Source organism: Pongo abelii, chromosome 2, assembly GCF_028885655.2.
Source record: "Pongo abelii isolate AG06213 chromosome 2, NHGRI_mPonAbe1-v2.0_pri, whole genome shotgun sequence".
NCBI classification, from domain to species: Eukaryota; Metazoa; Chordata; class Mammalia; order Primates; family Hominidae; genus Pongo; species Pongo abelii.
The window spans coordinates 167,106,236-167,128,105 of NC_085928.1; the positions used below are offsets into that span (position 1 = coordinate 167,106,236).

The following is a 21,870-nucleotide window of genomic DNA, read 5'->3' on the forward strand; positions in this document are numbered from 1 at the left end:
TGGGCCACACACAAACTACACTAACACTAAAAATAGCTGATGAGCTAAAAAAAAACAAATCACAAAAAAAATCTCATAATGTTTTAAGAAAGTTTATGAATTTGTGTTGGGCTGCATTCAAAGCTGCTCTGGGCCTCATGTGGCCTACAGGCTGTGGATTGGACAAGCTTGGTCTAAATGGTGCATTTAAAAGGCACAGCATCTTATTTAACAACTTTGAGCTTAAGCTTCATCTGTAGATTGGAGCTAATAGTTCAGCGGCAGATACTTTTGATTGCCTATCACTAATCGTATCTCACCCTATCCCCTTCTTTCTTATTGGTATAACCCCCAGCCTGCTATAAAGTGAAAATAGCTAATCTATTTCTCAGGCTCCTTTTAAACTAGGGCATGGGTATGTGATTTAATCCTGGGCAACTGGACCTGATGTGAAGTTTTCTGGGGTAGAAGACTACTGAAAAATGTTTTCCTCCCAGATAAAAAGAGATGGAAGAACACATCCCTGTTCCTTAACCAGACATTGTTGTACCTATATGCACTACCTGGATCTGGGCAGCTATCTTTGCAAGTGTGAGGGGTATGTTTATGGGGCCAATTCAAATATACTGATGATGGTAGACAGAGAATGGAAAGAAGCTTATCAAGGGTTCTTGATGATGTTGTGGAACTTCTGAACAAACCTGGGACCCACCATGTTTTCCAGGCTTCTTGTTATAGGAGATAATAAATATTTTTCTTCTGAATCAGCTTTAGTTGCATATGCTATTACCAAATTCATCTTAGCTGACGCAACTCCTTCATGATGTTGTGAGGAACAATGAAAAAATAATTGTAAAGTATCTAGCATAGAGTAGGTGATAAAACTATGCTAACAATGAATTGTTATTATTGGTATTGTTTTTAATATGATCTGATGATGCCAGAAATATCAATGAATTTAAAAATAAGTTACTTAGTACAGCATGAATGTTTTATTATAAAGATTATTGTTTTCAATGTCAGGTATACTATTTGGCACATAGCAAATATTCAATGATTGTATTTTTCTTTGACATTATGGAATATATGCTACATATGAAATAATACATATAAAATATATGCAATGTAACAGGAAATTATCAATAACATTGGCAGCATCTGTGAGCCCCTTCCTATCCCACCTCTCTTTCTTCTTCTTCATACTTCCCTTGCAGAGAAACCAGTAACAGGTTTTAAAAGCCATTTTTAACCAGTGGTCATCACTCTGGAGGAGGTAAATTTCTATATCCTGCAGGTATATGATTGTTTTTCCTATTCTATTGGAAGACTTTTGTTACCTCTGGTTTTGTTGTTTGTTCAGAGCTTGAGATATTAAGCCCTAAAATAAAATCTCAAATACTCTCCTTGGCTGGTGGGTTTAGAGCCACTTTAGAAAATCCAGAACCACAACTGAGACAAAGCTACTAAAACCCTGCTAGCACCACCTTTCTGTTGGATTCAGCTGATCTGTCTGAGCGATGGGTTAAGTTTCTCCATCCCAGAGATATTATCAGGCATTTGGGTTTCAAGAGGCTTTCTTACTGCATGCAAAGTAGAATTGATGGGTAAGGGACTAGCAAGGAAAGTGTCGACTGTTCAAAATGTGAATACATGTGAAAGATTTTCTTTGGATAAACATTAACATGGCAAATTTTACCTTCGAGGAATGAAAAGGTAGTAGTACCATGTAAAGCCTTCCTAGCTGTGCCTTATTTGTCTGAGAAGGCAAGTGTAATAATATAGTTGTTTATAAAGTGGGTTCAGAAGCTTTTTCCTAAGTTTGAATCTGGCACTGTAGCTAACCAGACATGGTTATTTAACCTTACATGGCTCAGTTTATTAAAAGGGGTTAATCACAGTGTCTGTCTCATAGAGGAGTCGTGTGTTAGTCCATTCTTGCATTGCTATAAAGAATACTTGAGACTGGGTAATTTATAAGAAAAGAGGGTTAATTGGTTCATGGTTCTGCAGGCTGTTCATGAAGCATAGTTCTGCAATCTGCTTCTGTGGGAAGTCTCGGAGAGTTTTACTCATGGCAGAAGGCAAAGGAGGAGTAGGCAGATCACATGGTGAAAGCAGAACAAGGGTGTGAAGGTGCCACACACTTAAACAACCAGATCTCGTGAGAACTCACTATCTTGAGAGCAGCATATCTCACTCTGAAACTAAGGCCTCTAAGCCAGCAGAACATAATGTCATGGGAATATGAAGCAAAAATGTTGCTAGTGGCTCACTAGGGGTAATGGTGAGTGGTGTCCCTTCTACTTTCACCCATTGATTCTTGGACCTGTGAATCCTCCCTATGGGAGAAACAGTACCATATACTAGATGCTGATTCAGAGCATATACAGCCTTCTGGAGAAGTTTTCCCCAGCCCTGCAAAGTATTGTCACCTGGTTGGCACTGTAATTATGACTTCAAATAGCCATTCTGTTCTCTCAAGCCAGCTGCTTCAGGATCAAGGGGAGCATGGTAAGACCAGTGAATGCCAAGATCATAAATGCATTGCTGCATTTCTGTCTGTAGAGTGAGTTCCTTGGTCAAAAGCAATGCTATGTGTAATACCATGGCAGTCGACAAGGCAGTTCTGCAAGTCCATGGATGGTAGTCTTGGCAGAAGAATTGCATGTAGGAAAGGCAAATTCATATCCTGAGTAAGAGTATTCCAGTAAGAACAAACCCTGTCCCTTCCATAATGGAAGTGGTCCAATGTAATCAACCTGCCACAGGTAGCTGGCTGAACACCCCAAGGAATAGTGCCATATAGAGGGCTCATTGTTGGTCTCTGCTGCTGGCAGATTGGGCAGCCAGCGATGGCAGCAGCCAGATCAACCTTTGTGAGTGGAAGTCCATGTTGCTAAGCCCATGAATAACCTCCTTCTCTGACACCACAGCCACTGTGTTCACAAGCCCATTGTGTGATGACAGGAGTGGTTGGGGAAAGAGCCTGAATGGTGTCAACAGAGTGGGCCATCATATCCACTTGATTATTAAAATCCTCCTCGCCAAGGTCACCCTTTGCTGAGTGTACACAGGGGACACAAATATCTTCACAGTTTTTGGCCACTCAGAGAGATCCATCCACATATCTCTTCCCAAAAATTTATTTGTCACCAATTTTCTTTTCTTTTTAACTTTTATTTTAGGTTTGGGGGTGCAAGTGAAGGTTTGTTACATAGGTAAACACATATCATGGGGGTTTGTTGTACATATTATTTCATCACCCAGGTATTAAGCCCAGTACCCAATAGTTATCTTTTCTGCTCCTCTCCCTCTTCCCACCCTCCCGCCTCAAGTAGACCCCAGTGTTTGTTGTTTCCTTCTCTGTGTCACCAATTTTCTTTTCTTTTTAATTGTATTTTAACTTCTGGGATACATGTGCAGGATGTGCAGGTTTGTTACACAGGTAAATGTGTGCCATAGTGTTTGGCTGCACCTATCAACCCATCACTAGGTATTAAGCCCTGCATGCATTATCTATTCTTCCTGATGATCTCCCTTGCCCCACCCCTGCTGCAGGCCCCAGTGTGTATTGTTCCCCACCCTGTGTCCATGTGTTCTCATTGTTCAGCCCCCACTTCTAAGTGAGAACATGTGGTGTTTGATTTTCTGTTCCTGTTTTAGTTTGCTGAGGATAATGGCTTCCAGCTCCATCCATGTTCCTGCAAAGGACATGATCTCATTCCTTTTTATGGCTGAATAATATTCCATGGTGTATATGTACCACATTTTCTTTATCTAGTCTATCATTGATGGACATTTGTGTTGATTCCATGTCTTTGCTATTGTGAATAGTGCTGCAGTGAACATACTAGTGCATGTATCTTTACAACAGAATGATTTATATTCCTTTGTGTATATACCCAGTAATGAGATTGCTGGGTCAAATAGTAATTTCTGCCTCCTAGGTCTTTAAGGAATCACCACACTGTCTTCTACAATGGGTAAACTAATTTACATTCGCACCAATAGTGTAAAAGCATTCCTATTTCTCCACAGCCTTGCCAGCATCTGTTGTTTCTTGACTTTTTAATAATTGCCATTCTGACTGGTGTGAGATGATATCTCATTGTGGTTTTGATCTGCATCTCTTTAATGATCAGTGATGTTGAGCTTTTTTTCATATGTTTGTTGATCACATGTATGTCTTCTTTTGAGAAGTGGCTATTCATGTTCTTTGTCCACTTTTTAATTGGGTTGTTTTTTTTCTTGTAAATTTGTTTAAGTTCCTTGTAGATTCTAGGTTAGATTGCAAAAATCTTCTCCCATTCTGTAGATTGTCTGTTCACTCTGATGATAGTTTATTTTGCTGTGCAGAAGCTCTTTAATTAGATCCCATTTGTCAATTTTTGCTTTTGTTGCAATTGCTTTTGACATTTTCATCATGAAATCTTTGCCCATGACTATGTCCTGAATGATATTACCTAGATTTTCTTCTAGGGTTTTGATCATTTTGGGTTTTACATTTAAGTCTTTAATCCATCTTGAGTTAATTTTTGTATACAGAAAGGATCCAGTTTCAATTTTCTACATATGGCTAGCCACTTCTCCCAGCACCATTTATTAAATAGGGAATCCTTTCCCCATTGCTTGCTTTTTGTCAGGTTTGTAGAAGGTCAGATGGTTGGAGATGTGTGGTCTTATTTCTGAGATCTCTATTCTGTTCCATTGGTCTATGTCTGTTTTTGTACCGGTACTCTGCTGTTTTTTTACTGTAGTCTTGTAGTACAGTTTGAAGTTGGATAGCGTGATTCCTCCAGCTTTATTCTTTTTGTTTAGGATTGTCTTGGCTATATGGGTTCTTTTTTGGTTCCATATGAAATTTAAAGCAGTTTTTTCTAATTCTGTGAATAATGTTAATGGTAGTTTAGTGGGAATAGCATTGAATCTATAGGCAGTATGGCCATTTTCACGATATTGATTCTTCCTATCAATGAGTATGGAATGTTTTTTCATTTGTTTGTGTCCTCTCTGATTTCCTTGAACAGTGGTTTGTAGTTCTCTTTGAAGAGGCCCTTCACTTCCCTTGTTAACTGTATTCCTAAGTATTTTATTCTCTTTGTAGCAATTGTGAATGGGACTTCATTCATGATTTGGCTCTCTGCTTGTCTGTTGTTCTGTATCATCAATTTTCTAATCATATTCCTTCCAAGTCCCTGACCATCCAGCCAAACCACTGGCTACAACCCATGTATATACCTTCATGTCTGGCTACATCTTCTTCTAAGCAAAGTGCACAACCACATGCATTGCTTGAAGTTCTCCCCACTGGGAAGATTTTCCTTTACCACTGTCCTTCAGGCATGTCCCAGAGAGGTCCTATAGTGCTGCAGGGGTCTACTTTTGGTTGGTGCCACATATCACGCAGAGCCATTTGTAAACCATGCCCTCGTCTCTTCCTCTGTCAACCGATCACAGGAAACTCCCCATGAGGCCATAGGTACAGGCTGGGAGACAGACGGCAGGGTAGCAGGAGTGGAGACCATGGGCATTTAAGCTACTTCTTCATGTAACTTATTTGTGTTCTCACAACCTGCTCAACCCTGATCACGTATATACCACTTCTCTTTGATGATGGAATACTGCAGTGCACACCCAATTTTGTCTTGATGGGTCAGAAAGCACCCAGTTCATGATAGGCAGTTCAGGTCACATACAAACCTGGTGATCTGTAGTCAAATATTCAGTTTCTACCAAGGCCCAGTAGCAGGCCAAAGCTGTCTCTCAAAAGGAGTTATCGACCAGGAGTGGTGGCTCAAGCCTGTAATCCCAGCACTTTGGGAGGCCAAGGTGGGTGGATCACGAGGTCAGGAGATCGAGACTATCCTGGCCAACATGGTGAAACACCGTCTCTACTAAAAATACAAAAATTAGCTGGGCATGGTGGTGCACACCTGTAGTCCCAGCTACTTAGGGGGTGAGGCAGAAGAATTGTTTGAACCTGGGAGGTGGAGGTTGCAGTGAGCCAAGATCACGCCACTGCACTCCAGCCTGGCAACAGAGTGAGACTCTGTCTCAAAGAAAAAAAAAAAAGGAGTTATCTGCAGAAGATGATAGGGCCTTGCTCTAGAATCCTAAAGGATGGGCTCAACTATGATTCACCTATGAGGACCTCCCAAAGGCTCCCGACAGCATCCCTATCTGCCACTGATACCTCACGCACCACTAGATCTGCTGAGTCATATGGCCCCAGAGGTACAGCAGCTTGCACAGTAGCTTAGACCTGTTGCAGAGACTTCTGGTCTGGGCCCCACTCAAAACTAGCTGCCTTTCAGGTCACTCAACAAATGGGCCAGAGCAACACACCCAAAAACAATACTTTACCAGCCATCTAGGCATCCCTCAATCCAGTCAAGTTGACACCTAATACTGACCATCATAGATTGTGAGACTTCAGTGAGTTAAAAAAAAGTGAGTTAAAAAATGCCTGGCATACAGAAATTTAAATCAACATTAGTTATTATTACTTGAGTATCAAAAATCTTAAACATGAATGCATAAATATTTGAATTATCACAAAAATGAAAACAAGCCATTTTAGAAGCTATATAGCCCTTTAATTTTTCCCAGTTATTTTATACTGAGAATTGATAATGGTTGGGAAGTTCTAGAAATGTCCAAGACCCCAAAACCAACTCAATATAAGCAAATGTGAGCCAGTGTTTTGGTAACTTGCAAAAAACTTTACCTAGAATTGAAATATCTTCAACATTTCACCAAGAAAGCCGATTTCTCCTTTAAAAGCAGTTACGTGATTACATCAAAACACTATACAACTTAAACTTTTCTTTGTGACCTGAACCCAAATTTAGCTCATTATTTTAGATATCTAGATATCTATATCATTTTCTCTTTGTAATTATTCCTCAGTCTTTTTCAGTCTTTTCCTATTTCTGAAGTAAAAATATTACAGTCTTTTCAATTCTTCAAAAAAGTTGCTGTTATTGAAGTACGGAAGCCAGTAAAGGTCAAGCTATCTAGTAATCTTTAAATTCCAAGACATTTTTACAACTAATAAATTTCATTCTTTAAAAATTATGCCACGCAGACAAGAAAATGCTCTTTTAGCTGAAAATATTAGCATAAAATACATGTAAAATTCTTGCCAAGAAAGTAGACATCAAATGTTAATCATATTCAAAAGCTAAGAGTCAATAATCTTTTAACAGAACATCAAGAGGCAAGCTGGCTGAAATATTATTTTTGTGGAACAAAGCAGAAAATAAATAAATAAAAACCTTCTTAATCTCTCTCTTAGGTAGATAATTCTCCAACTTTGAGCTGATTTTTAGAATAGCATTACAAAAGTCACTTTCTTCAATTCTTTCTTTTATCTTTTGATTGTGTCTCAATTTTTCTGTATATCAGCTTGGGGTAATTGAATATATTTTTCTACCCATTGATAAAAAAACCCTATTAGAATTTAAACATATTTACATATTTTAAATGATCATTTAGTCAATTGTAAAAGGAATAAGTTTCCATTCTTCATTATTTTTGATTCAGGAACATGCAGTTTTTGTGGGCTCATGGGAGAGTAATAAATCATGCTTAGTATAACAAAGCTGTCTGGGCAAAACAATTTTTTAAAATAAATCCCAGTAATAAAAGTTAAGAAACAGCTGATGAAAACAGATGTATTCTTTATTTTACATGAATCTTAAATTTTGTAACATGTTAAAAATTAAGGATAAGTTGGATTTAGTTCAGGTCTATGCATTTGGCACAGAATGCTAAAGTAAACGCCACCCTTGAGAAAAAAAGCAAGGTATAATTTTTTAATTATGAAACAATTATGGCTAAAGTTAAGTGTGGAACTTAGTATATCTTTCCCAAAAAGATGTTTGAATGCAATTGACTTAGGATTTAAAATAGAAATCAGAGGATATGAGAGGTAGCTTAACTTTATGCTATGCTATTTGAGACAATAAATTATGTCTTCAGTTTGAATTTTTAAGGGGCAGAAAACTTGACATGGTCTGCTGTCAAATAAGTTTTTTTCAATTTCAAATGATTTTTCCCTAAATGGCATTCAATGTGGCCATGTATGTGTTTAAAAACCCAAATCCCCCTCCATTTGTGCTAAGAGTTTATTTTCCAGCATTTTTATTTGTTGCACTGACCCCAAATAATTACAGAATCTTAAAGCTTATGGAAGTCTATCTAATTTTAGCTTCAAACATAGTATTATTTTATGAATTGATAAAAGATTTAGAGGTTCTATAGTTTGGATTTACTCTCTAAAAACTAGGGGCTTGGGAACTTAGCCTCTTAAAGGTAAATCTTTTGTGTGGGCTCAAGGGACCCAGAATGAATTATACTGAGCCACATTTTCTTCTCCTACCATGCCATAGTCCCCTCATGTAAATGACCTCTTACTGATTATCCTGAACAATGGCTCCATTATTTCTTTTGCTTCAATTAAATGAACTTTTTGAAAGACCACTGGGGACTTTAGAACTGAAAAATTTCTAGAGAACTCAAAGAAACAGCCCATCTTTAATTACACAATATCTGTTTAGTAAATGAGGTGCAATCTCTGAGTGAAAGAGAAAAGTAACCGCAGGCCTTCTGGCCCAATCATGGAAATCATTTTGAAGAATGATGCCTATTATGGGTCCAAAAAGAAAGAAAATAGAAATAAAAAGAGAGAGGCTGATTGTATTTGAACTTTTTGCCAGGAAAAAAAAGTATATGCTTTTAGCTCATTAGAAAAAGGAACAATATGGTAAGATTTAACTCAGTTGAACTATACATCAGCTACAATTGAACTTTCCATAATTTACTCATTATATGACATAATTTACTCATTAGATAATTAGATGCAAGGTGCCTATTTTTCTTTGCACCTACTTATTTTCAAAACAAATAGCCAGGATGTTTTATTCATGGTAGTTGAGATGTAACACCCAAAATACAGGTTAGACAAAAAGATTTGGGTATATTTCATTACTTACAGAGAAGAATAAAATGGAAAAATGCATTTTGCAGAAGTGTAAACCTTGCCTTGGATTGGTGATTTCCTTAGCTGGGGAAAGTTTGATGTAGTAATAAGTTCTCTGGTACCTTACCCACCAATCTTTCCAACACTCCTTTTTTTAGTTCAAGGATTTTTCCTTGAGTTAATTTTTTTTTTTTTTTTTTTGGTTTCGCAGCAACTGTGATTTCCTTGTGAACTGCCTTAATTGCTTTCTAGAAGTAAGCAGAGAATGAACGAGTGAATAAATGAATGGAAACAAATTTCAGTTAATAGAATGGGGTTGTGAAGATACCCCTAGTTAAGATGTCTGCAAAAGAAAAAGTCTGAAATATGCTTGCCTGGAGAAAACCATCAGTTTCCAAATTTGTTTCCACTCATTTGTGAGCTCCCCTTTACGTAAATGGTGGAAACAGAATAAAATGGTTTAGGACTTTTAGATAGGGTTATGTTGAGATCTTAACGATGGTTTAATCTTGCCGTTTTTCAATAGAAGAACAGAAGAGTCACCTCACTGTATCTATAGTGCCTATTATGTACATTGTATGGGATGCTCAAATCCATGCATCTTGCCTTTGAGGTTATTCTCACTCCATAAGATGAGGGAAGGTAGAATTGTTTCCTTCAGGGAACATTTGTAATTTTGCTGTTGTCCCTCTATCACTCTCTTATCCCCCAGCTTTATTTTGTATTTACTAGTCAAGAAGGAGGAGTTGGTAGACAAACAGTGCTTTAGAAATGTGTAGCTGTCATGGAGAAGGTGGGCTCTGGAAACTCTTCTGGATGAAGAAAGGAAGATTTGAATGAGATAGGAACCCTTATTGTGGGAGAATGCTGCCTACAGCTGAAGGAAGTTTGCCCTCTTAAAGCAGAAAGCAGGAGAAGGAAGAGCTGGAGAGAATGTACACAGGAGTAGGAGTTTAGTCTAATCCAGAGATTTAAAAAACCAACCACGCATAGTAAATAAAGATTTCAATGAAGCAAGATGGTTAGAAAGGTTTATTTTCTACTTTTCTGAGTGAATTGTTAGATGTTTAGACCTCTGTAGGATCTATACTGCACTAAAGGTTGGGAAACATTACCCAGACCACTTTCATTTACTCATCAACAGTTATGGAAACATTTATTTTCTATTTATCTCATATTTATTAATCTTAAAAAGCAACAAATAGTTCTTCATTTACTTTATTACTTAGCAAGAAATAAACTGATGTCAAGATACCCTCTCAGTGTAATTTTTTACATGTTATCTACATGAATACACATAAATAACAGCAAGCATTCTGGTTAATATTATGATCTATACCTGTGAACATTTTAGTATGATAGTGTATTGCTGCTAAGCCAACTGTTAGATGCATATTTTCTTAGAGGGCTTCAGCTCAGTTCATGTAAACCAGTACCAAGTTCCTAAGCCCTATTCACTACAAAATAAATTCAGGCTTAACTTTTTTGATAAATAATGAAGAAGGCTGAAATGTAAATATAATTCCAAGACAGTATAGTCATGTCTTTGCAACAAAATTCATCTACTTTCAAGTACTCTCTTCATATATTTTGAGAGTACAATTGTTACACAATTTTACATCATAGCGATAATACCTCTGTGTCAAATCCTATAGAGAGTTCTGGGAATGCTTTCAGATCCTGCTTGAGCTACAAAAAAAATCAAATAACGTTAAAAAATAAAAACAAGAACTTAAGCAATATGAAAGACTTGTACATATCCACCTGTGATATTCCGTGTAAACCATTATTTAGGAACACCCTCTCCCTTTATACAGGAGTGGGGATGGAGTGAGGAATTCTAAGAATATTACACAAAAGTGTCAATGCATCACAATTTTTGCCTATTAAAGTATCTTTTTTTTCTTTTATTTTATTGTGCTACTGGAATATAGTGGCACAATCATAGCTCACTGCCTTGAACTCCTGGGCTCAAGTGAGTAAAGGATCATTTCTAAGTGAATAAAAAAGCCCCTTTTTATAGCAGAGGGATTGGATTTTATTTAACTTTGCACTTGCATACAATGCCTTGCATACAGCAGGTGTGTGATAAATATTCATAAACTGTATTGTAGGTAATGCATGATATTTCCTGACTTCATGTATATACTGACATTTTCAAAGATTATGACTGTTAAAGGTTACTGATTATTTACATAAAAACAAGTGGGTCTTGCAAAGAAAATTGGGTATAGCTGTGTGTGTGTCTGGAAACACATATGCATCAAGCATGTATGTATATATGTGGGCATGTCTAGACTCCCTCAGGTTCTATAGCAGATAAATCCTGTAGGGCCTGGATCCTCAGGAGCAGTACTACTTACACTTTCATGTGCATACACACCACCTGGGCATCTTGTTAAATTATGGATTCTGATTTAAGTTTCTGAGTAACACTCAATGCTGCTGGTCCGGACACTTTGGGGACCACAGGGGATGGAGACTGACAGACCCTGAAAAACCAGTATCCATAACTGTTGACTGGAACCCAATGTCTATAGTTTTCCTGGCCGCCTCAAACACAACCTGCCATGTCATCAGATGCCATCTACTAGTACAAGACACTGATGGTCAGCCAAGTCCCAGTCTCTATGGAACAGTTAGTTGGCAAGTACCTGTGAGCCACCTGCTATGAGCTAATTACTTAAGGGGGGTTGTGCCAGGGCCATGAGGAGGTGTAAGGTACGGTTCCTTCCTTCAGAGTGCTTATGGTGGGTTGGGAGTGTGTGTATTCATGCACTAAATAAATGAAAAGCAAATGCCACCAGAAAACCATCAGATGCTAAACTCTGTGTTATAGATGTATGTTCTCAAATATTTGCAGCAGGGCAGATTGCAATGGCTTGGGAAAGTCCTAGAAATGTCTTTGTCTTGGATTGGGGTTCCCAGAAACAGACAGACCCTGAGATGATTTAAGTGCAAATCATTTACTTGAAAACTTCAGGAAACCAATAGGGGAATAGAAGAGTGAGAAAGAGAAGGGAAACAGTTCAAAAAGTAGCCTGGGAAATTCTAGGAAAGTTTATTTCATTTGAGGGGTAAAGGAGTTTTGGAAGTTTACAAAACACCAACTCCCATCACTGGTTGTAGGATGCCATGGGACAGCATTCTTTCCTCACATATGCATACACCATGTGTGTTAGCAGAATGCCTTGTGAAGTTGGGGAAGCCATAGGCAAAGAAATGCAAATACTGGCTGTTGGAAATAGTTGAAGTCAATTGATTTCAGTCTGAGGGCTACAGGCAGGGCAAGGACCTGTCATCATCTTAAAAGAGCAGCAGGATTTGAGCTGGAATTAGCAACTGCTTCATCCTCTTCAACTCACCTGCTGCCAATGCCCAGTTGTCCTTTCTGGTGAATCTGAGATTTGTTCACTTGTTAGGCTCATGGCTAGAAAGGGCACTTACTAAGTGGTGGCTTCCTGCCTTTCTTGAGGCAGGCACCTACTTCCCTCACAGACACCAGTGTAGGAAAGTCAGATCGTCCTCCTCTGGAAGGAGGAAGATCAAGTCTGTGGGGACCAGGCTGCCGATTTCTGGAGTTTGATCCTGGTCTTGCAGACACTCCTTCTATGTGCAGCCATGTTATGGGACTTGCCAAACTGTCCCAGCTCACAGGGAACTGCAGGTCTTCTGTAGATTTGGTCAGTTGGCCCAAATTACAGTTAATAATTACAAGACATTGTTGAAAATTTTTGCAACATGTAACTTTTGTAACCATTATTTACTACTCCACATTTGCAAGTATTTTGGGAACTGTTTGTCCTTTCACCAGCTCTGTAGTTTCTTGGGAACGCTAAGGTACATAGGATTACATTTACTTACCCGCACTATGAAGGGAAATAAAGTACTGTTCCTAGAATCAGCTGAGAGAAGGAAGAAAACAGGAACTATCTGCTAATCAATATGGAATTTTCATAATCTGACCCCAGCCCACTGTCCAGCCGCATCTCTTTCCCTCCCCTCCATTATTCATCCTATGCTCCAAGGACTTGAAATCCTTCATGGTTTCTAGAAGACGCACGGCCTTTTCCTGGCTGACTGCCATTGAATGCAGTGACTTCCCCATGGATACCTTCCTCCTCTTCCCCCGACATAACCCTATCATCTTACAAGCCAAACTTATAATGCTCTCCTAAAACTCCCGCACATGGGGTTAGTTTCTTCCTTCCTGGTCCAGTTCAAAATTCAGTAACGCAAGTACCAAATTAAATTCCAATTATCTGTCTCTACATCTTCCTCATCCCCAGCTGTGAGATCCTCTAGGGCAGGGAACATGTCTTTCTCTCCTCTGTGTCCCCATCACCAGTACTGAGTCTTACAGTTAGAAAGAATCAGCAGCTCCACCCTATATCACTGAGGGAGAGAGGATATGCAATATCAATACTCTTATTTGAAAGTATATTTTGTATGTACTCAAAGTTTGCCTTTGTTTTCCTTATACTTTGTAAGAGGTTTATTATTAATATTATTTACAGTTAACATGTACCCTTTTTAACAATACAAACAAAAATAAAAGCTATTTTCATTTTGGAAAAAAATCCTTCCCCAATTCATGACAATTTTATAATATTAAGTAGCAGCCACTGGCACCAACCAAGGCTTAAGAAAATATATCCCCAAAGTCATTGAACCTACCAATGTTTTAACTAAGTTTATCATCCCTGGGGAAATTGTGCTTTTAAGTCACAGGTCCTTCCTCTTGTAGAACGGCCCCCAGATTTTTTTTAGTCTTGATTTGTAATTTAAAGGTGTAAATCATCCACCCAGCTCCCATTTCTCAGGATGTTATTCAACAGCCAGGATGAGGACAGTAATGTGGTTCTCAGCTGCCTTTGTCATTCTTTTCCTTTTCCTCCTGAAAGTGTTTTTGTAGGCCTGCCGGATGTCACAGAAATGCAACCTGGGCAAGATGTGTGTCGCTTCTTTACTTGAAAAGTGTCCATGACTCTGAGCCCAGAGAGGATGTAATGAACACGCCCTGGTGCTTGGCCAGCATATTCCAGCTGGTTAGAAAAACAAGGCAGAGGGCACAGGATTTAACACACACGATGGCAGTGGCTGCACTCAGGGGCATGCTATTTGATTCTTCACAGATGTGGGCTATTGGTCTGTAGTGAAGGAAAAACAAGTGGCCATAGCATCCTTCCACGTGTTATGAGATCATTTGTAAAAAAAATTTTAAAGCATCTTGTCTCTGTTTCCACCACTAGGTCTACTGCCTTGTAGGTCTGGCACAGAGGAGGGGCATGCTAATGAAGTGCATGCTATGTACTGGTATGTGCTTGCTAATAAGACCAGACCCTAAAGTAAAGTAAAGATGACTATTAAACTAAAATTTGTTTCAGTTCACTTATTTGAGGCTTAAATAGATGGAAAGATACATGAATTCAAGTTGGCCTCCCAAAAAAAAAAATCAATGCCGTTCCTAAAGTGTTCTCTTTACCAAGTTGACTCATGTTAGGAAAGAGGGCTATAATAATGATAATACCTAACAAGTGAGCTGAGACCACTTGCATGGCTAAGAGAGTCTAATTAGGGAAGGAAATAATGAAAAAGTAAAACCCTCTAAAGTGGAAACAAACATTCTATTTCAGTCCTCCATGGACGAGAAACATCAACCTAGTTTGGGTTTAACTTAAACCACTTCGTATTTAGCTTAAGAGTTTTTAAAAAATTGCTGCAAACTTATTTGAGCTGTTTATACAGCTGGGGAGGTGGGGACCACCTACCCTTTATGGAAAGCAATGTACTTCCAGTGGCCCAAGAAAACAAGGCCTATTTTAAATTATGAAGTTTTACAAAATGAGGCTTTATTATTTTTGTTATCCTTATTTCTCCCACAAACGGTGGTCTGCGATACAAATGTAAAACAGATATACATTCCACCCCGAGGAATAAAAATCTACATACACCAGTTATTTCCTAAAAAAGAAAAATTGTGTAGCCAGCTATGCTTTCCACCTTTAATGATACATGTGGTTGTCTACGGTGCCTCATTCCAATTCTGTCTCCTGATTTTAACTGGTCCCACATATGCCTACCCATTCAGCTGCTTTCCTTGGAGAAGCAGAGGCAAGGTAAGCCATTTCCCTAGTTTTCACCTCCCTAATTTCAGTCTGTTAGGGTCAAGTTTTAGCCTGTATACAAATAAATGCAATGAGAAAGACCTGGACAATGCTGAGTAAAGTAATAAAGTGCTGACATTTATCAAATGTTTACTATTTGCTAAATACTGTTCCACATGGGTTAGCTCATTAAATCCTCACAACAAACCTAAGAGGTGAATAATATTCCCATTTTACAGATAAGGAAACTGAGTCAAGAGAGGTGATGTAAGTTGCCCATAGCTGGTGAGTGCCTGAGTCAGGATTGAAATCAAGGCAGGCTGACTCTGAGCCCACCCTCTTAGTCACCATGTTACTTTTGCCCTCATTGTAAGCAAATTCATTCATGTAATGGATTCTTGTACAGATAGTTCCTTGGTGGTGATCACTGCTCAGTCTACAGCGGTGAGTGCTCCTTCTTGGAGCTGTACTTCAACCAATTTGCAGCCTGCTGAGTCCTCATATATGAAAATCTCTTTATAATCTACTCAGTATCATCTTTCATTTATGTCACCTCCTAGCAGCCATTATGGATGGCCTTGGCTCATCACATGTTTGTTGTATAATGACTCCATATTCCCCTGTCAACTTTATTCTCATCTTTCACCTGCTAGATATCAGAGATAGATTGTATAAGCTCAGAAGTATACAGCCCTCTCCACGCTAATATTTCCTCCTCCTCTCTCTTAAGTTATAATTATGTCATCTAGAATAAGTAGACAGACTTGATGGAATCAAAGTTCAAGTGAGAAATCAACCCTCAAATTCTTAATTACCAGTACTCTCAAGTACGCATTCAGTCTTACGGCCACAGATGAATTCAGATGGATTTGATAATATTTATTTCCCCTGGAAGCTGAGAGACGTAGGGAGGAGAAAAAGACATTAACATGCAAATTGCAACATGACATAATTGAGATACAACCATGACACATTTGAGGTACAACCAAATTACTATGGAAGTATAGACTGGGAGTGACTAACTTTGACTAAGGGGACTGGGAAGAACTCACAGAAGAGGCAACATTTGAGCTGGGTCAGGTAAGATAAGTAGGAGAAGGGGGTAAAAACTATCCAGGCAGAATAAGCTGTGAAGGTCTCAACGTATGTCAGAGTAAAGGGTGTGCAGGGAAGGGGGTAAAATCCTGAGTAGTCAGAATGTAGGGGAATGAAGTAGACTGGAGAGGTAAGAGGTGAAGCTACAGAAGGAAGCTGGGGCCATGCCAAGGAGTTTGCATAATATCCCATAGGCAGTGGATGAGACCGCAGAAGACTTTGTGTGAGGAAGTACAATCACACTTGTATTTTTCCCTCTCTCGTTGGCCTCTCCAGCTAGACAGGTTTCGTTTATTATATTGCTGCTGTTACTTTGTTGTTGTTAGTTGAAATCCATCAAGCATTTTTTTTAATATGCCAGGAACTGTGTTAAGTGTTTTATATAAACTGCTGGATGGTTGTTTGGGGAATGAACCCTTAGGTGCTACTAAGACGTCATTTCTGCTCTTGTCTGAAAGGTTTCCACTGCAACCTTCTCATTTGAGAAAGACAAAATGGCCCATGTATTTTTGCTGCGTTTTGGACATATTTAATCAAATACTATTTCTTATTTATGAATTTACTCCAGCTGAGCATACCAGAGAAATGGAGTAAATCCTGGCATTATAAAGAACTGGATAGATCTTTACTGAAAGGTGCACCTCAAGGGCAACAATTGATCGGTTCTCCCAGAAGCAAATTTCTCTACCCTGGAAGTGTTCTGTGAGTCATTCATGGCCTCCACAGCGACACAAGCACTATATGACTATTAAACATGGCTTTATTTAAGTTTGGGCAAAAATATCTCTGAGTTAATCTGGGAGATAGAGAAAATAAGAATCTGTAGGATTTTGGTTTTTGTTTTGTATATACAGCTCTTCTCTGCCGAATGTAATACAGATGGAAAAACTGCGATGCTGCTATCAAGCTGTTGAAAACAGTCTGCTCACCCAGATGGGCGCTCATTTGAAAGACAGGCACACCCGGTCATTTCCCAGTAGCCAGCCCTGCAGTTCTTACACCTGGCTTCACGCAAGCACAGAAGGTGAGGCATAAGCCAATTAATAACTTGTGTGATTCCAGGCCGCCTCTACCCCCATGGCCAAATTCTGGACTGAAGATTGCAAACCCTCAGGAGACTCTGCTCTTCTTAAAGATCAAACCATGGAGTTTGCTGGAAACCAGAAAACAAAGGAGGTATGCTCTGATAAGTCATAGATTGTATATTATATGCTCTGATCAGTCAGTATGCTCTGATCAGTCATAGATTGTATATTACAAAAGTTGGAGCAGGATCTCAAAGTTGGATTGGCTTTTCCATATTCCAAAATCTTTTAAATCCTGGAAATAAAATTATCTGACAGTTTGAACCGCTAAACCCAACTGAAAGGACCACTTTGGTGTCAAAGAGAAAAATTTCAAATGGAGTCAATTTTTAGATGAGAACAGAATAGGATAAGGGAGACGATCCTAAGGCTAGAGGTCACAAGGGTCCTGTGGCTGTCTTATAAGCACCCCCAAAATCCCCATGCCTCATATGGTCCCATGTTTCATTGTCTCCCCATAGAAATGGGGAGACAAGCTTTCCACATAGAAGGTGGTGGGGCTTTTCCAGGGCAGTTTTTGCCTTTCTTTCTTTGTTGACATTTCCTTTCACTTTGGTACCCAAGACCCCATACTGGGCATATGCCTTCATGCCCACCTCTCAATGTACCTCAGGAACTTCTTGTTTCTTTTTGGAAAGAAGCTGGGTAGAGATATACACACATGCATATCTTGCCTATTGTTTTTGGTCTTTAGAAATATTGCTCCACAAGGTTTTATTTAGAAAGTTGGACAAATTTACTCAAATTACGCTGTTACTAGCTGCTTAGATTACTACACTTATTCTCGGGACATCTGAACTTTAGCATTCCTTACAGCTAAAAGAACTTTCTTACAGTAATATTTCAAGCATTACAAATAATCAAGAAAGAGCATTATTTCTGAGCAAAGGAACCTGCCTGACATTTATAGGTAATTTTATTAGACTGATCCTAAATAAAATGGAAAAATGGAATCAAATAATATCAGACCATAAGGGAGGTAATCCAGTGTAAAGCCATTAATTTTTGAGGAGAGAAAACAGATCCACAGATGTGAAATCAATTGACCACCTGCAACAGAAACAGCTGTTTGTTCTTCATCATTCTTTCTGTCTTTGTCACCTGTTTAACTGGGCATGGGGCCACCCAAATCCAGGTGACATGCTCCAGTCTCCCTTGCAGCTACATGTGGTCATATTCAGCTTTAGTCTATTTAGCTAATGGATTGTAAACAAAAGGTTGTGTTTGACGGCCTGGAAGATTCCTTCTCCCCTTCCCCCTTCCTGTTGGCTGAAAGACTGATGTGATGGGTGGAGACAGTGTCATCTTGGACCATGAGACAGAAGCTATTGCTTTCTGGTGCGCTCAGGAATGGTAGAGCAATAAGGTAGAAGGAGCCTGGGTCTCTGAAACATGGCACTCTAGAGAGATTGCCTTCTAGACTTCGTTATGTGTAAGAGAATCAGATATCTGTCTTTGTTTAAGTTACTGTGGTTTTGGATTTTTGTGTTACTCTTAGCCAGTCCTACTCTAAGCTGCTGTATCAATAGTCTAGAAAATTATTAAATTAATTAGCAATGGCTTGATGGAGGAGGGCAGGATGATGGGTGATGGGCAAGGCCTGATTCTAAATCTAAGAGAGAAAGCACCTTAAATATTCTCTGTCTGGAGTTCCCAAATACTGATCCACAAATAGCTGCATCAGAATTACCCTGACAGAGGTTCCCGTAAATCCAGACTTCTGGTACTCTTTTCAGGAGATTATGACTTAGTAGGCATTCTATGGGGTCCAAGACTGACATTATTTAAAAGCTCCTCATGTAATCCTGATATCCAGATATACTTGGTAATTATCTGATCTACAATTGTTCTCTGCTGTGGGTCCCGGGTAGGGGGGTGAATCAGAACCACTAGAAAGATTTGTTTGTTTTGGGGGAAAAAGCAAACAAATTTGAATTGTGAAATAATTTATTCCTCAGGCTATTTAGATCCACCTCTCCTTCTCCTGGTACCCACTGAGAGTCATACAAGTGTCACCAAATGAACTGTTCTCTTTCAGGTTAGCCTTTGATATGGTTTGGATCTGTGTTGCCACCCAAATCTCATGTTGAATTGTAATCCTCAATGTTGGAAGTGAGGCCTGCTGGGAGGTGACTCGATCACGAGGGTGGATCCCCTTGCTGCTGCTGTCATGATAGTGAGTGAGTGCTCATGAGATGTGGGGTAGCACCTCACCCCACTATCTTCCTCCTGCTCTGGCCATGAGGTGTCTTCTTCCCCTTTGCCTTCCACCATGATTGTAGGTTTTCCTGAGGCCTCCCCAAAAGCTGAGCAGATGCCAGCATCATGCTTCCTGTTGCAGCCTTTGGAAGTGCAAGCAAATTAAACCTCTTTTTTTAATAAATTACCCAGTCCCAGGTATTTCTTTATAACAGTGCAAGAATAGATGGATACAGCCTTAGTTCAGACAAACTGACAATGACATAATTGCATATGGTTAGACTGCATGTGGCTACTGTTTTTTGTTTTTCACAGATTACATTTTCCATGGGAGTTTAGTCAACACCAGTGTGCATTACTATACATTAATGAATCATTTGTGACAAAAAGAAGTACCATTAAATTGCAGGAAGAGTTCACTTTTTAAAGATTCCATGGCCTCACACCTCAGAGGTTGAATTTTTTGGTTCTTGCAAAGATCTGCAAGGTCAGCAGATTCAGTTAAACGGCTGTCAGGCAAAGTTGGCCTAATAACACTCAGGCATACCAGTGGGTTCTCTTGGCAGAAAAGGTGACAGGCAAGGGAAAGCATTAACAGAAGGCAGAGTGTGGTGAGGCATTCCCAACAGCAGTTCATAGAAAGGGATTATACTAAGAGTACATCTATACCAGAGAAATCCCCTTTCAAGATCCATTCTCACATTGACAGGTGCAGGCTTGGGAACTCAGTTCTCCCGCCCTCCTCTGGGAAGCTAGAGGAGAAAGAGCCTCGACCAGGAGGAAGCCAGGCAGGACTCAAGGGGTTCACCATAACCCTCAGAAGAAATATAATCAAACAGCACCAAAGATGCATTTTAAGACAAAATTCGAAAATGGATGCCGAAGATAACAAAGATCTAATTCTAACTGGGTTACTAACTCAGTCTGAGTTTGGTAAGTCACATAACGTTTCTGTTTTTTAATTTTATCTTATGCAGAATCAAGGGACTGAACTCAATGAACTATGAAATTCCTTTTAAAAGTTGGACAATTTTATACTTATTGAAGAGCTAATTATATTATATATAAATGGGTTCAAGGAAAAGCTCTCAGTCAATTATAAATTTGTTTTTATTTTAAAATATAAAAATCCTAAATCCCAACATAAAATCATCAGAGAGACATGCATGTCTTTGAAACTGAATTTCTGAAAACTTTCTTAATTGCTTAATCCCCATAAACTCTGATGGCATCCTGTTGTCCCTACTGAAAGATGCCATTATGCAAATATTTAGCCTAGTACTTTTAAACATCCATAAACGTTTATTTCACTCTCCCAAATAACATTCAGAGGACTGAAAACATTCTGAACCCAGGCACTTATTGACATGATAGCTATGGGCTCTCATTAAAGGGTAGTCTATGAAATCTAATTCTGTGCTTACTGATGGTCTCCTGGGTTAAGAGAAATTGCAACCTGAAATGAGATAGAGCTCTTTTATTGGTTGTTGTTACTGCAAAGTGGTCTTGAATCTTTCAGTGCTCTCTCCATTTTAACCCTCCTTCTTCAGATGACACAGCAGCAATAAAAGACTCACTTTCTAAACCTTCCACATAACTCTGCTACTTGACTCAGAGGCCATTGTCCATGTAAAAGGACTGAAAGAGAAATTGGGACTCCCAGAAATCCCAGGACAAATCTGTATGTCATAGAACTCCCAGAAATCCCAGGACAAATTTGTATATCAAAGAGAAATTGGAACTCCCAGAAATCCCAGGACAAATTTGCATGTCATAATAATCCAACCTATTAAATAGGTTGGATTAAGTGCCAGTGCAATTCAGGGGAATAGAGAGAAAAAAGCCAAACTTACTTCATCCACATGCCCAACAGCTCCATAAATCCTTGCCATCTGTCCAGTGAGGTAGGGGAATCTCTCACCAATCTCTTTCAGCATTGGAAGAAAACCGTTCAAAGCCACTGGCTCATAGCCTGCTATCTCTATGAGGATGTTTAAGATGATGTCATTATGGGTTGAATCCTTCAAATGCCCAATTAGGAAAGGAATACACTTCTGAACTACCTATAAAGAGAGAGGAGAGGAGGAGGGAAGAAAGAAGGAAGAAAGAGAAAAGTTAATTAAATTGGAATTAATTTTGAAAGCAAACTTTTTTTGCATTAAACCTGAACTCAACACATTCTGGGATTATTACCCTCATTGGTACTCAGGCAAATCTCCCAAGTTTAGAATTTGAAATTTACAATAAAATCTTCAGAGCCTTTAGTTCCTTTTTCTTTTAATCTGTGACTTGCTGTTGAAGAGTGAAGTTTAAAATAATGCTTCAGTGTTACTATTCATAAATCAAGTTTTGATGTGTTATTTCCTCATTGGGAATGCTACATTTCCTCCAACCACCATGAAAGCTGCAATTTAAAGGACAA

At 39.0% G+C, this 21,870-nt stretch overlaps 1 protein-coding gene across 14 annotated transcripts in view; it reads right to left on the reverse strand.

The window, feature by feature from the left end:
• VEPH1 (ventricular zone expressed PH domain containing 1) overlaps positions 1-21,870 on the reverse strand; it is a 315,043-nt gene that overhangs the window by 158,006 nt on the left and 135,167 nt on the right. For 13 of the 14 annotated variants that reach the window (XR_008523995.2, XM_054552900.2, XM_024245018.3 and 10 more), the window contains one exon: positions 21,302-21,511. Coding sequence is in view for 13 of the 14 variants with exons in the window: in XM_054552900.2 (XP_054408875.1) it covers positions 21,302-21,511 (210 nt within the window). In the remaining variant the exon portion in view is untranslated. Of the gene's footprint in view, positions 1-1,005; positions 19,592-21,301; positions 21,512-21,870 lie in introns of those variants that run through there. The other variant, XM_063722298.1, reaches the window with a different exon arrangement.